Source organism: Lathamus discolor, chromosome 6, assembly GCF_037157495.1.
Source record: "Lathamus discolor isolate bLatDis1 chromosome 6, bLatDis1.hap1, whole genome shotgun sequence".
Lineage (NCBI taxonomy): Eukaryota > Metazoa > Chordata > Aves > Psittaciformes > Psittacidae > Lathamus > Lathamus discolor.
Window position 1 is genome coordinate 81,224,519 of NC_088889.1, and position 11,757 is coordinate 81,236,275.

An 11,757-nucleotide genomic window follows, 5' to 3' on the forward strand; every position below is an offset into this window, starting at 1 on the left:
GCCAACAGCCCCATGGAAAGCCATGTGGAGAGGAGTGCCCCCCCAGCTATGGGGACACCCCCATCCTGGAACACCACAGGTGCCATCCGCAGGGCAGAGGACACAAAACCTCACCCCAGCTTTATGGCCTTGCTAAAACCAGCCCCAGACCCCCCCTCATCTCAGCAGCAAGCTGAGCCCCAATGTGCTCGCAGCATGTGCGGGCAGCGCTGACAGGGCTGAGCTTTAAATATAGCCCAGCCACTCAGCAGGAAACCTTGCTGGGGCCAGCATCCTCCTGCCTGCTCCCTGCCTGTGATTCCCACTGCAAGCAGCGCTCCCTGTGCTCCCCACCAGCCCCAGGGCCCCCAAGAGGGAAAAGGGTCCCACAGGGCCTGGAGCTGACGCCATCCCCATCACCCCCACAAATGTTAACGTCGGGACCGAGCTTCTAAAAAACCAAGTACAAACTTTATTTTGTTTCTTTACAAAGGCATGAGCCTCTTTTTTTTTTTTCACTTTCTTAACAAAATAGAATAGCTTCTCAATCAACACAAAGACCTGAAAATCGTAAAAAAAATACAAAAAAAAAATCAAAAAATAAAGGGAAAGGAACCGAGAAACAGCTGCGGCGGGGGGGAACCTACCAAATACCACCCAGGCTCTACACACAACTGGCCTAAAACCCTACAGCCGGGCGCGGGGCGGCAGTGGGGGGACACACAGAATGGAGACCCCCCCCCGCCCCACCACAACAGACCCAAGCGACACAATCACGAAGTAGAAAAGCTCTTCAGAGCTGACAGACCCCGCAAACCGGATTAAGTGCTTAAAGGAGAGATGGGAGCAAGGTGGGAGGATGGAAACAGGGATGGGGGTGTGGAATCAGCCCCCGAGCCACCATCCCTGTGCCAAAGAGGTGGGCACTGGAAACACTGCGGGGTGGCATGTGCTGTCCACCCCACCTGTGCTCCGATGGCATAATCCCAGGATTTATTTTGGTCTCCCAAGGGGTTTTCCCTGCCCCACACAGAGTGTGGGAGCCGTGGGGCTGGTTGTACCCCAAAGCCAGGGATCCCTGTCCCACCTTTGCTGCCGTGTCACCTGGCATCTCCCTGCTGCTTAAAAATGAACATTTAATTAAAAAAAGAAAAAAAGAAAACAAACCACAAAAGAGAAGGAAAAACCAAATTAAGATCCCAACCAAAGGCCCCATCCCAAGGGAAAACCACCAGGAACACAGGACGACTTGGCATGATTCCCCGTTGGTCGGTGGGGGGGGGGGTTGATAACATGGGGTGGGGAAGCTGTGACCCCCCATCCCTAATGTGTCCCCCCACCCCCATCCCACTGCGCCCCGAGCCCCCTGTGTCCCCTGCGGCCACCCTTGAGTGCCCACCCCCCCCGAGCCTCCCCCCCCGGGAGCTGCAGGGTGACCTTTGCCTGCCTCTAGCACTCTGCTTTACAGTATTGGGAAAAGGTCATAAAAGAGACCCAAATCGCGTTGTATTTTTTAAAAATCTCAGCATATTCTCTGACGTTCCCCCCCCGCCCCGGTCCCCAACCCGGCTGCCAGCCGGGGGGTGTCAAGGCAGCTCCCCATCCCCCGAGGGCTCTTCTTTGCTCTGGTCCATGGAGTCACTGTCGTTGCCCTCAGTGTCGGAGGCGGTGTCGGAGGCGGAGGGCTCGTGGCAGGCGCGCGCCGGCGTCACGATGACAGCACGTCTCTGCTCCTCTTCCTGCAGCTGCTTCTCCTGCGTCCCCTCGATGTGCTGGATTGCCTGCCAAGGGCAACCGCTGCCCGTCAGGACATTGTGTACCCTCTTCTGAGACACCCAGCAGGGTGAGGGACCCCCCCAAAAGCACCCCTGCCACCGTCCTCCCTGGTGCCCCGCTCACCTGAACGATGGTGTCAAGGTTTTGCCGAGACGTGGAGACTGTGTTGATGACCGAGGATGGGCCCATGGTGACCACGGTGACGTGATGGGAAGGAGGCGGCGCTGGAACGATCACAGTGGGGTGGTGGGTAGGCGCTGGGGGAGCATGTGATGGCAGGAGCTGGGAAGAGAAGCAAAAAACCCCCTAAGTCAGGACAGACTAGGGCACGGTGGCGATGGGGAGAGCATCACACTTGTTTGTGGAGATCAAACGCCTTTGAGAGCCCACAAAAACTGAAGTAGCAGCTCAGTTGCTCCAATTCACCCATCCCGGACAAATGCGAGAGGATGCCAGCTGAAAGCTGCATCACCTTAGCTTTGGCAGAGTGGAACATAAAAAACTTCCTGTATCCCAAAGTGGGAAAGATTTGGACTTTTAAGCCAAGGAGAGGCAAGTGCCAGCCCTCCCATCGTCTGGACCTGCACAGCTGGGAACCCACCGCACCCCTCCGAGCTCCTCATTAGAGGAGCAGATGGGAAGATCCGCCCTAGCAAGAGGCTAAGGAGAGTTCACCTAAAAATAGGCTGAACTTCCCCGGGAGGCGGCCGGCAGGGATCCTGCAGGGACGCAGCTCTGCAGAAGCCAAGGGAGGGAGGAAGCCGGTTTTTCTCCCTCCCGTTGAAGCTCCTCAGACCGGCATCCCCCCGGCTAAGCTCCAGGGTGGCAGCAAGCAAGGACACCTGCCAGCAGTGAGCAAGGAGAGGTGCTGGCACTGCACTCACCCTGTGCTCGCCTCCCCACTGCACCAGGCTGGCCAAAGGCTCCCCCCACCGTTAGCAAATCCATCTGTGCCAAGGCAAAAAGCAGAAGGCTCCATCCCTGTAGTCCTGCCACATCTGCCCAGTACCACTGCCTGCCAGCTTGACTGTGCCCCCTTCCTAACCTGGTGGGTGGCAGGGAGCGGTTTGGGGGTCCCCAGAACTCAGCAGGAGTCACCCAGCGAGAGGTGATCCCCCAGAGCTGGGGCTGGCCTCCACACCACTGCAAACCACCTGCCCCAGCACAGGGACCATGACCCACATAAACCACTGCCAGCATCACCCCCAGATGGGATGGATGTCACTTTATCACCTGAGGGTGAGGAAATGTGCCTGCTGGGAGCTGGAGCAGGACCACACCTCACTCAAGTGGGAGCTGCTCTCCACTCGTCCCTGATGGGGAGAGCCTAGTGGGGAGGGACATGCTGCTGGGGGGGATAAATGAAGGGTGGCCACATGCAGCACCTCCCAGCACAGCTTTGGAAAGCCGTGGGTTTGCTAACACCAAGCGGAATGAATCCCTGCCTACCAGAAAGCAACCTTCCCAAACAAAGCCATCCGTGCTGGGGAACAGAGCTGCTTGGAAGCTGCTGCACCATGGTCCAAGCCATGATCCCCACCACCACCATGGGGCACCCAATAAGCGCAGCTCCCCCACCACCACCAAAAACATGGGGTACCCATAAGCGCAGCTCCCCTGGATGCTGCAGTGGGCTGTGCAGTGACCTCTTCCCAATTCTCCAAGGGAGAAAGCTTTGCTGGGACCTCGCTGTCCATCCCAGCCTAACCCACAGAAGGTGCCAAGCACATCACCAAACTGCCGAGCACCTGTATTTCATTGCCCATGCACCCAGCCGCACCATTCAGATGGTGGGAGGCTATTAGGGTGTCCCCATAGGTGGACTACAGCCAGGGTGGGCTGGGACAGCATCTACACTCACCTGGGTTCGGATCTGCTGCTCACGCTCTAGCTTCTCCTGGTGCAGTAACCTCACCTGCTCCTGCTGCTGCTGGAGCTGCACTTGCTGAGCAATCACCTTCAGCTTCTCGGGGTACATGTGGGCCTCCAGGGAGCGAACCTGCCAGCCAAGAGAGCCCTGACATTGGTGGGGAGCCCAGCCTGCTGCTGGCACAATACCCCCTGATCCCCAGCCATGGGCTGTCCCCCTCCATGCAGTGGCCACAGCAGAGCCAGGGAGCCCACAGGCAAGCACAGTGCAGAGGTGGCCAGAACAGATGACCTGTTACACTCCAGCTGCACCAGCATTCCCGAGGAGCTCCGTCAGGGCTAAAGGATGCTAAAGGATGGGTCCAGCTGGATCTGGCCCCACATGGCCTCACCTGCTCCTCCAGCATCATGCGGACTGAGCGCTCCTTGTCCAGCTGCTGCCGGAGCTCGATCATCTCCCGCCGCAGATCCTCAGCCTTCTCGTCCTCCCAGATGTCTGGTGAGCCGATCCCCTCGTCCTTGTCCTCTGCCCGTCGTCGTTTCGGGGAGGAGCCACTGAACTCCTGCAGTAGGGGATGCGGCGTCAAGGGACAGGGACCAGCTCGGATGTTCTCCCCACCATCCACACATGTCTGGGTGGTGCCACCCTCTTGACCAACCCCCAGCACATCCCCCTGCAGGGAACGGTCTCCCTAGGGACGTGGGATCTACACCTGAGGACAGATGGCTCCTGTGCCCACCATCCTGGTCCTCACTCCCTAGCCTCATGCAAACCCACTTCTCAAAGGGTGACACCCAGAATAGTTCAACTGGGCTGCGCCAGAGCTGAAAGTGCCACCAGGCCGTACCAAGATACCCCAAACGGAAAATGGGACCCCAGCCCCTCTTCCCCTGCCAAGGAAAGGCCAGGTTGAACAGCACTCCCATGCCCTGCCAGGAGGGTGCAAAACATCTCCATCCCCTGGCTTATCAGGGCAGAGGGTCTTGCCCTGACACCAAGGAACAGTGATGACGTCCCCTCCCTGGCCAACCGGGACTGTCCCATCCCCTCCCACCCCATCCCTGGGGCGCACCAGCAGGCGTTACCTGGATGAACCGCTTGAGCTGGGTGTTCTGCTGCAGTAGCCGAGTCTTCTCCTGCTCCAGGGAGAAGATGTACTCAGCCGTTTGCTGGAGGATGGCTGCCTGCAGGAGAGCCAGGAGGGGAACACTGAGGCAGGAGAGACCACGGCATCTCCCCAAGCCCTGTTCCAGCCAAGCTCCCTCCCTGGGACACAGCAGCACTGCTCCTTGCCTGGTCCCAGCGTCTCCATCCAGGTTCTGCTTCACCCCTGGGTCTCCCCTAGGATCTCTATCATGGTGAACCTCCAGTTCACTCATCTCAGGAACACATAGAGCAGCCAAGCACCAGCTCCTCACCCCACTTGCCCCCACAGCATGGCCACCTTGTTACCAAGGCACCTGCCACCCTGCTCCCATGGTGCTGTCACATACACCCAGCCCACTCTGAGACACTAGGGCTGCAATGCACTCCCGCTCCCATGAGGAAACCTCTTCTCAAGAGACCTCCATCACTGAATTAACATAAGCAAATACCTCAATTACTCTTACAGCCCTGTCCTGCCCAACAAGGAACTCTGGAAACCTTCATGTGCAGAACAGTGCCTGCATGCTGCTCACCTTGCTGAGCTTCTCCCCATCCGTGTGCGGGATGAGGGTTTTCAGAGACTGGAAGCCAGCATTGATGCTCTGCATCCGCCGTCTCTCGTTGCTGTTGGCGATTTCCCTGCGTATCCGCCGCTCCTGGTCCCGCTGGGTCTCCGGAGTCAACGGGATGTTAGCCAAGCTACGAGAGAGGCACCGGGTTAGGGAGAAGGGGGCTGCACCCCTGCTACCAGGTTGCCCCCGCTTGTCCCCCCCCACTTTGCAATGATGATGCCAACCACCAACAGGACGGCAAACACGGAGGGGATGATGGCTGTAATTCTGGCTAGCACAAAAGCTGGGTGGGTGAGTTTCTCCAGCCCCGTATCTGAAGCTCTGGGGGACGCACTGACTGAATAGCCCCGCTGCAGACCCCCCTAGCTCTGCTGAGCTCAGACTGCGGCTGCCCCACACCAGCACCAGCAGCAAGGCTGGGCATGGCAGGGACCCCTGGGCAGGCGAGGGAGGCTGCAGGTCAGCCGGCTGTGTCCCCATGGGGCCGGCCAGCGTGTGTGGCCCCGGGAAGGCGGCTCCCTCCCTCCCGCCCTGCTGATGGCTTCCAGATGACAGCTCCCAGCAGAGAAGCCCCCGTCCCACCCCAAGCCGCAGCTCCTGCCTGCTTCCTGCCGCTGCCTCCTCGCCCCCCACACCCTCGCCCCGCAGATGGGCCGGGAAATGCCTCCCAGAGCTGGCAACACCAGCAGCAGCAAGTGGGGACAGCGGCAGGGAGGTATATGGGTGGCCAAAGCAGACACCCATGGGTCAGGGTCATCAACCCCCCAAGCAAAGCCCGCTGCTGCGGGGCTCTGGTTTCTTCACCCACACCTCACTTCCCCAGGAGTCCAGGGAGCATAGCAAGTGAATGTTGGCAAGGGTTTTGGATCAATGGGATGGTAAGCCTGCCAGGTAGTGGCCAGCACCAGCAATTAATAAGCACAGTGCAGGGCAATAGCTGGCCATGACATCAAACCAACGCAACCTGGCCACACCACCAGTCATTTCACGTCCCCACTGCTGCCAGCAGCGGCTCTCCCCAGGGTGCATGCAAGCACCCAGCTCCCACCAGGCACGCCGCCGGCGCCAAAGATGCTGCAAGGCATCAAAGACTAAACACAACAGCCAGGCTCAGGCACAAGGCCAGATAAGACGGCTCCAGCCTCCCGCCCAGGTGCCCAGAAGCTCCGGGAGAGGGAGATGGGACCATCCTACCCAGCGCCTTTTAGCACCAGGCTGGAAAGCAAAGCCTGGCATCCTGCCTTCCCAGCAAGGCCATGGAAGACCCATGCAGATCTGGGAGCCCTAAGTGGCAAAGCCAAGCCACTTGCCACATTGCCAGGTGCCCAAGCAGCGTCCAGAGGGTCCCAGGCCACCCATCGCCTGTTGTGACCAGGGAATGCACTGCAACTCCTCCAAGATACATGGCATGGGGAAAGATGCTCATCCCAGAGGGATGGGAAAGAATACCAGTTTAGCTTAGTTGATGAGGAAAGAGAACAGCGCATCCCAGAGGGATGGGGAACGATCCAAGCTCAGTCCATGGGGCCAGGAACATGTTTGTCCCCAGCAACTGAGGCAGCATCCCAGTGCAGGCTGGCACTGGGTGCTGAGTGCCCGCTGCACTAGTTCTCTGCCGTGCAGCTCCCAGTGGGTGTTCAAGGCATTGCAGAGCTCGAATGGGTGCCTGGGGGTCTGCACTACTCACAGGAAGCAGCCATCCAGCCACACAGACCAAGAGCTGCCAGCAGTGGGATGGTGGCACAAGGCTCCCCTCCAGTGGTGGCCTGCACCCCTCCCTGCTTGTGCTGAAAACCAGCTCCAAACTTGTCCCCAGAACACGCCAAAACCCGGCAGGTCTCAGGGACATGATCCTTTCATACAGGCAGGGTCTGCTCCCCATCTCCCTGCAGCAATGCCTGGTGGGGGCAGAGAGGTGGCCAGAGTGCAGCTCTGGGATGTTGATGTGCCAGCTGCAGCCATACAACGGGAATGGGACGGAGAGGCCCAGGACTGGGCAGCACGGAAGCGGTTTCTTAAATACCGGGGAAGGAGGAAGAGCCTGCTTCCTTGCCGGCAGACCTCCGCAACCTGCCCCAGCTGGTCTCTTCCTGGGAAGAGACGCGACAAGTGACAGTGAAGTATGGAAAGGGGGAAAACCCCCATGGATTCGGAAGCTGGCTTGGCACCCAGCACTGCCAGGCATGGGGCAGGAGAGAGGCAGGGTGAGCAGGTGGCACCCACTGGAGCCCTGGAACAGGAAAGAAACCCCAGGGTGTCCCCAGCCTAGATTTGGTGCTGCAGGTTTGGGTCAGGCGAGCGGAATTTGGTCCTTCCCACCCTTGTGGTCCAGCAGCCCCTGGCACAGCGCAGCAGGAACGTCACACTCACCCAGACCTCCCCGGTAACAAACCCACGGGGCTGCTGGAGCTCGCCGATGCCATGCCGATTCTGCCCGGCAAAGACGCTGGGGCCAAAACTGGCCCCATTCTGCCCACAACCAGCGCTGCAGCTTGCACTGGTGTGCAGGGGAGACATGGCTGTGCAGGCAGCATGTCTCCAAGCTTGCAGGCAGGGTGTCACAGGCTCCCTGAGGTCACAGGCAGGGTGCCCCCAAGCTTGCAGGCAGAGTACCCCATGCTTGAACACAAAATATCCACAAGCTTATAGGCAGGATGTCCCTAAGCTCGCAGGATTGGCATCCCCAAGCTCACTAAGCTCACAGGCAGGCTGCCCGAGGTTGCAGGCAAGGTGTACCCGAGCTCACGGGCAGGGTGTCTCCCAGCACCATGAGCTTGCAGGCAGGGCATCCCCCATTGCCTGGAGCTCACAGGCAAGGCAGCCCAGAACTCACAGTGGTGGAAAGGCAGTGAGGCTCCCCCAGAGCTCTGCCCCATACCAGGGTCAGGTGTTGGGCCATGCAGCCCCCCAGCCTTGAGCACAATGTCCGCATTTCCCTGCCCCATGCACTCGCCCTCCCACCGAGGCCACTGGCCCACGCTGGGCCACAGCCACCCGCAGTGACCAACATGGGGGACGCTGGAGAAGCCACCCCACAGCTGCACCCCCCGGGTGCCCTCAAGTGCGGGCACCCCCTGAACACCACCGGGACGCAGCCCCTGGCCCCAGGTGAGCCCGTGCGGCAGCGGGGAGCTGGGGCAGGCCCGCCCCCAGGGGAGGGAGCGTGCGGGCTCGGGCTGGCGGCGCCGGGCCCCAAGGGGCCGCGGCTGCCCCACACGTGTAGCGGGGCCTGGCTGCTGAGAGCTGCCCCACGGCGGCTCCACGGGCGCGGGCCGCCCCACACACGCGGCCGGGCCCCACGGCGAGGCAGGCCCGGGGCGGGGGGTATCCTGAGCCGCTGCCCCAGTCCCGGACCGCCGCGAACCGTCCCGCATGGCCCAGCGGGGCCTGCACCGCCCCCCACGCGTGGCGGGGCCCGCCCGCCGCCGCCTCCCCGCCAGGCCCCGTCGGCCCGGGGCGGCCCCGCGGCTCCAGCCCCACGCCCGGCCGAGGTGCGAGGGTTCGGGGGCTGCTCCGATCCGCCGGGGCTCCCCCGCCTCGTCGGCGGGCTTTGTGCCGCCGCCTCCCCGCACTACATGTCCCGGCAGCCCCGGCCGCGACCCGCCTCCTCCGGGAGGGCTGCAGAGTCACGGCCAGGCCCGGCAGTAAACACACCCCCCGCACACCGCGCCGGACCCCCCCGCACCCCTTTAACCCCCCCCCGACACCTCCAGACCCCCCAGCCCCACGGGGCAGGAGAGCCGAGCGGGCCGCGCCTCCCCCCCATCCCGCCACGCGTGGCCGCCCGGCCCCATGTGCGCGGCGGGACCACGTGCGGGCGGTGGGACTGCGGCGGCCGCGCTGTGCCGCCCCCCCCCCGCCCCGATCACCCCCAAACCCGCCCCACACACGCGGTCCGGGGGCGCCGAGCCCCGCGCCGAGCCCCCCGCGCCCCCCGGCCCCCACCTGCAGAGCCCGCCGATGACCTCCTTCTCGGATTTCCTGAAGTGCTGCAGCGACGGCACCTTCTGGGCCGGCACCATGAAGTACTCCATGCCGGAGCGGCGGGGGGGGGCGGCCGGGCCCGGGCCCGGCTCCGGCTCCGGCTCCGGCGGCCTCTGCCTGCGGCTCAAGGCGGGAAACAGCTGGTGCGAGCGCGGCGGCTCCCGCCCGCCGCCGCCGCCGCCTCCCCCCGCCCGCCCGCCCCCGGCGGCGCCGCCTCCGCCTCCGCCAGCCACCGGCCCATGTAAACAAAGGACGGCGCGGGGAGCGCGGGGCGCGGGAGCGACCCCGGCACCACCTCACGGCGGGGCTCGGCAACGGGGGTCCTGCCCCGGCCCGGCCCGCCCGGTCCGACCTGCGCGTCCCCAGCCCGCACACCCCGGCCCGTCCTGCGCAGCTCCGTCCCACTCCGACCTGTCCCCATCCCTTCCCATCCCATCCCACTCTGACATGTCCCCATCCCTTCCCATCTCATCCCATTCCAACCTGTCCCCATCCCTTCCCACTCCGACCTGTCCCCATCCCTTCCCATCCCATCCCATTCCAACCTGTCCCCATCCCTTCCCATCCCATCCCAATCTGTCCCCATCCCATCCCATCCCATTCCGACCTGTCCCCATCCCTTCCCATCCCATCCCACTCCGACCTGTCCCCATCCCTTCCCATCCCATCCCATCCCATTCCGACCTGTCCCCATCCCTTCCTATCCCATCCCATCCTATTCCATCCCATTCCAATGTGTCCCTATCCCTTCCCATCCCATCCCATTCTGATCTGTCCCCATCCCTTCCTATCCCATCCCGTCCTAATCCATCCCATTCCGACCTGACCCCATCCCTTCCCATCCCATCCCATTCCAACCTGTCCTCATCCCTTCCTATCCCATCCCATTCCAACCTGTCCCCATCCCTTCCTATCCCATCCCATCCTATTCCATCCCATTCCAATCTGCCCCTATCCCATCCTATTCCATCCCAATCCGATCTGTCCCCATCCCTTCCTATCCCATCCCGTCCTATCCCATCCCATTCCGACCTGTCCCCACCCCTTCCTATCCTATCCCATTCCAACCTGTCCCCATCCTTTCCTATCCCATCCCATCTGATCCCATTTTGACCTGTCCCCATCCCCTCCTATCCCATTCCATTCCAACCTGTCCCAACCTGTCTGTCTCCCATTTTGACCCATCCCAACCTGTCCCCATCCCATCCCAACCTGTCCCTGTCCCATCTCGACCCATCCCAACCTGTCCCCATCCCATCCTGACCTGTCCCTGTCCCATCCTGACCCATCCCCATCCCATCCTGACCTGTTGCTATCCAATCCTATCACATCCAATTCCAACCTGTCCCAACCTGACCCATCCTATCCCGACCTGTTCCCATCCCATCCTATCCCATCCAATCCAACCCATCCCCATCCCATCCAACCAGTCCCTGTCTCATCTGATGCATCCCCACTTCATCTTATCCCATCTGGCCCTGTCTCCATCTGTTTTTACCATATCTCGTCCCATCCTATCTTGATCTCTTGCTTCCATTACATCCTACCTCATCCCATCTTACCTTGCTCTATCCCTATCCCATCCCATCCTGTCCTGACCTACCCCCATCCCACCCTGTCCATCCAGACCCACTCCATCTCATCCCATATGGCCCTATCCCCATCTGATCCTATCCTACCCTATCCCATCCTGACCTCTTGTCCCCATTCCATCCTGTCCTCAACCCATCCTACCTTATCCCATCCCCCCCCCCATCCTATCCTATCCTACCCTATCCCATCCCATCCCATCCCATTCTATCATGGCCTCTTGTCACCATTACATCATATCTTCATCCCATCCCAATCTGACCTGTCTTGGCCCTCTCCCTCTCCTCTCCATCTATTCTGACCTGTCTTGGTCCAATCCCATCCTATCCCACCTTATTTTCAACCTGTCACATCTCATCCTTCCCTCCCCTATCCCCATCCTATCCTATCCTATCCCAACCTATCTTGTCCCCATTCCCTCCTGTCCTGTCTTCATGCCATCCAGTTCCACCCTGTCCAACTTCATCTGATCCTGTTCCATCCCATCCTGTCCTCATCCTAATCTGCCATAGTCCCACCACAGCCTATCCTATCCTATCCTATCCTATCCTATCCTATCCTATCCTATCCTATCCTATCCTATCCTATCCTATCCCCATCCCTGTCTCATCCAGTTCTACCCTATCTGATCACATCCCCATTCCATCCCTGTTGCCAGCAGGACCCTGCAGCTCCTGCTCCCCCTCTGACACTGCACCCCTCCTCTGCCCCACACCTCTGCCCCACACCGTGCCATAGAGCCTGGCCCTGCCCTATGGAGTGATTAGGGGGAGAGGGGCTGCCGGGGCGGGGAGGGGAAGAGGCTTTGGGGACTGGCAGGGGCCATGGGGCTGCCGCAGG

The 11,757-nt window shown here is 61.2% G+C and overlaps 1 protein-coding gene across 2 annotated transcripts; it reads right to left on the reverse strand.

The window, feature by feature from the left end:
- Positions 1-1,401: 1,401 nt before the first annotated feature.
- On the reverse strand, positions 1,402-9,512 carry TFAP4 (transcription factor AP-4). Of its 2 annotated transcripts, none has more exons than XM_065686406.1 (7): positions 9,289-9,512; positions 5,305-5,470; positions 4,711-4,809; positions 4,017-4,187; positions 3,671-3,754; positions 1,879-2,037; positions 1,402-1,760 (listed from the first exon to the last, which is right to left on the reverse strand). In XM_065686406.1, the coding sequence occupies exons 1-7, from the start codon at positions 9,375-9,377 to the stop codon at positions 1,566-1,568; spliced, it is 963 nt and encodes a 320-aa protein (XP_065542478.1). In that variant the 5' UTR covers positions 9,378-9,512; the 3' UTR covers positions 1,402-1,565. The 2 variants fall into 2 exon arrangements, with proteins under 2 accessions (XP_065542478.1, XP_065542477.1); XM_065686405.1 differs by having other exon boundaries at positions 3,617-3,754.
- Positions 9,513-11,757: the final 2,245 nt, after the last annotated feature.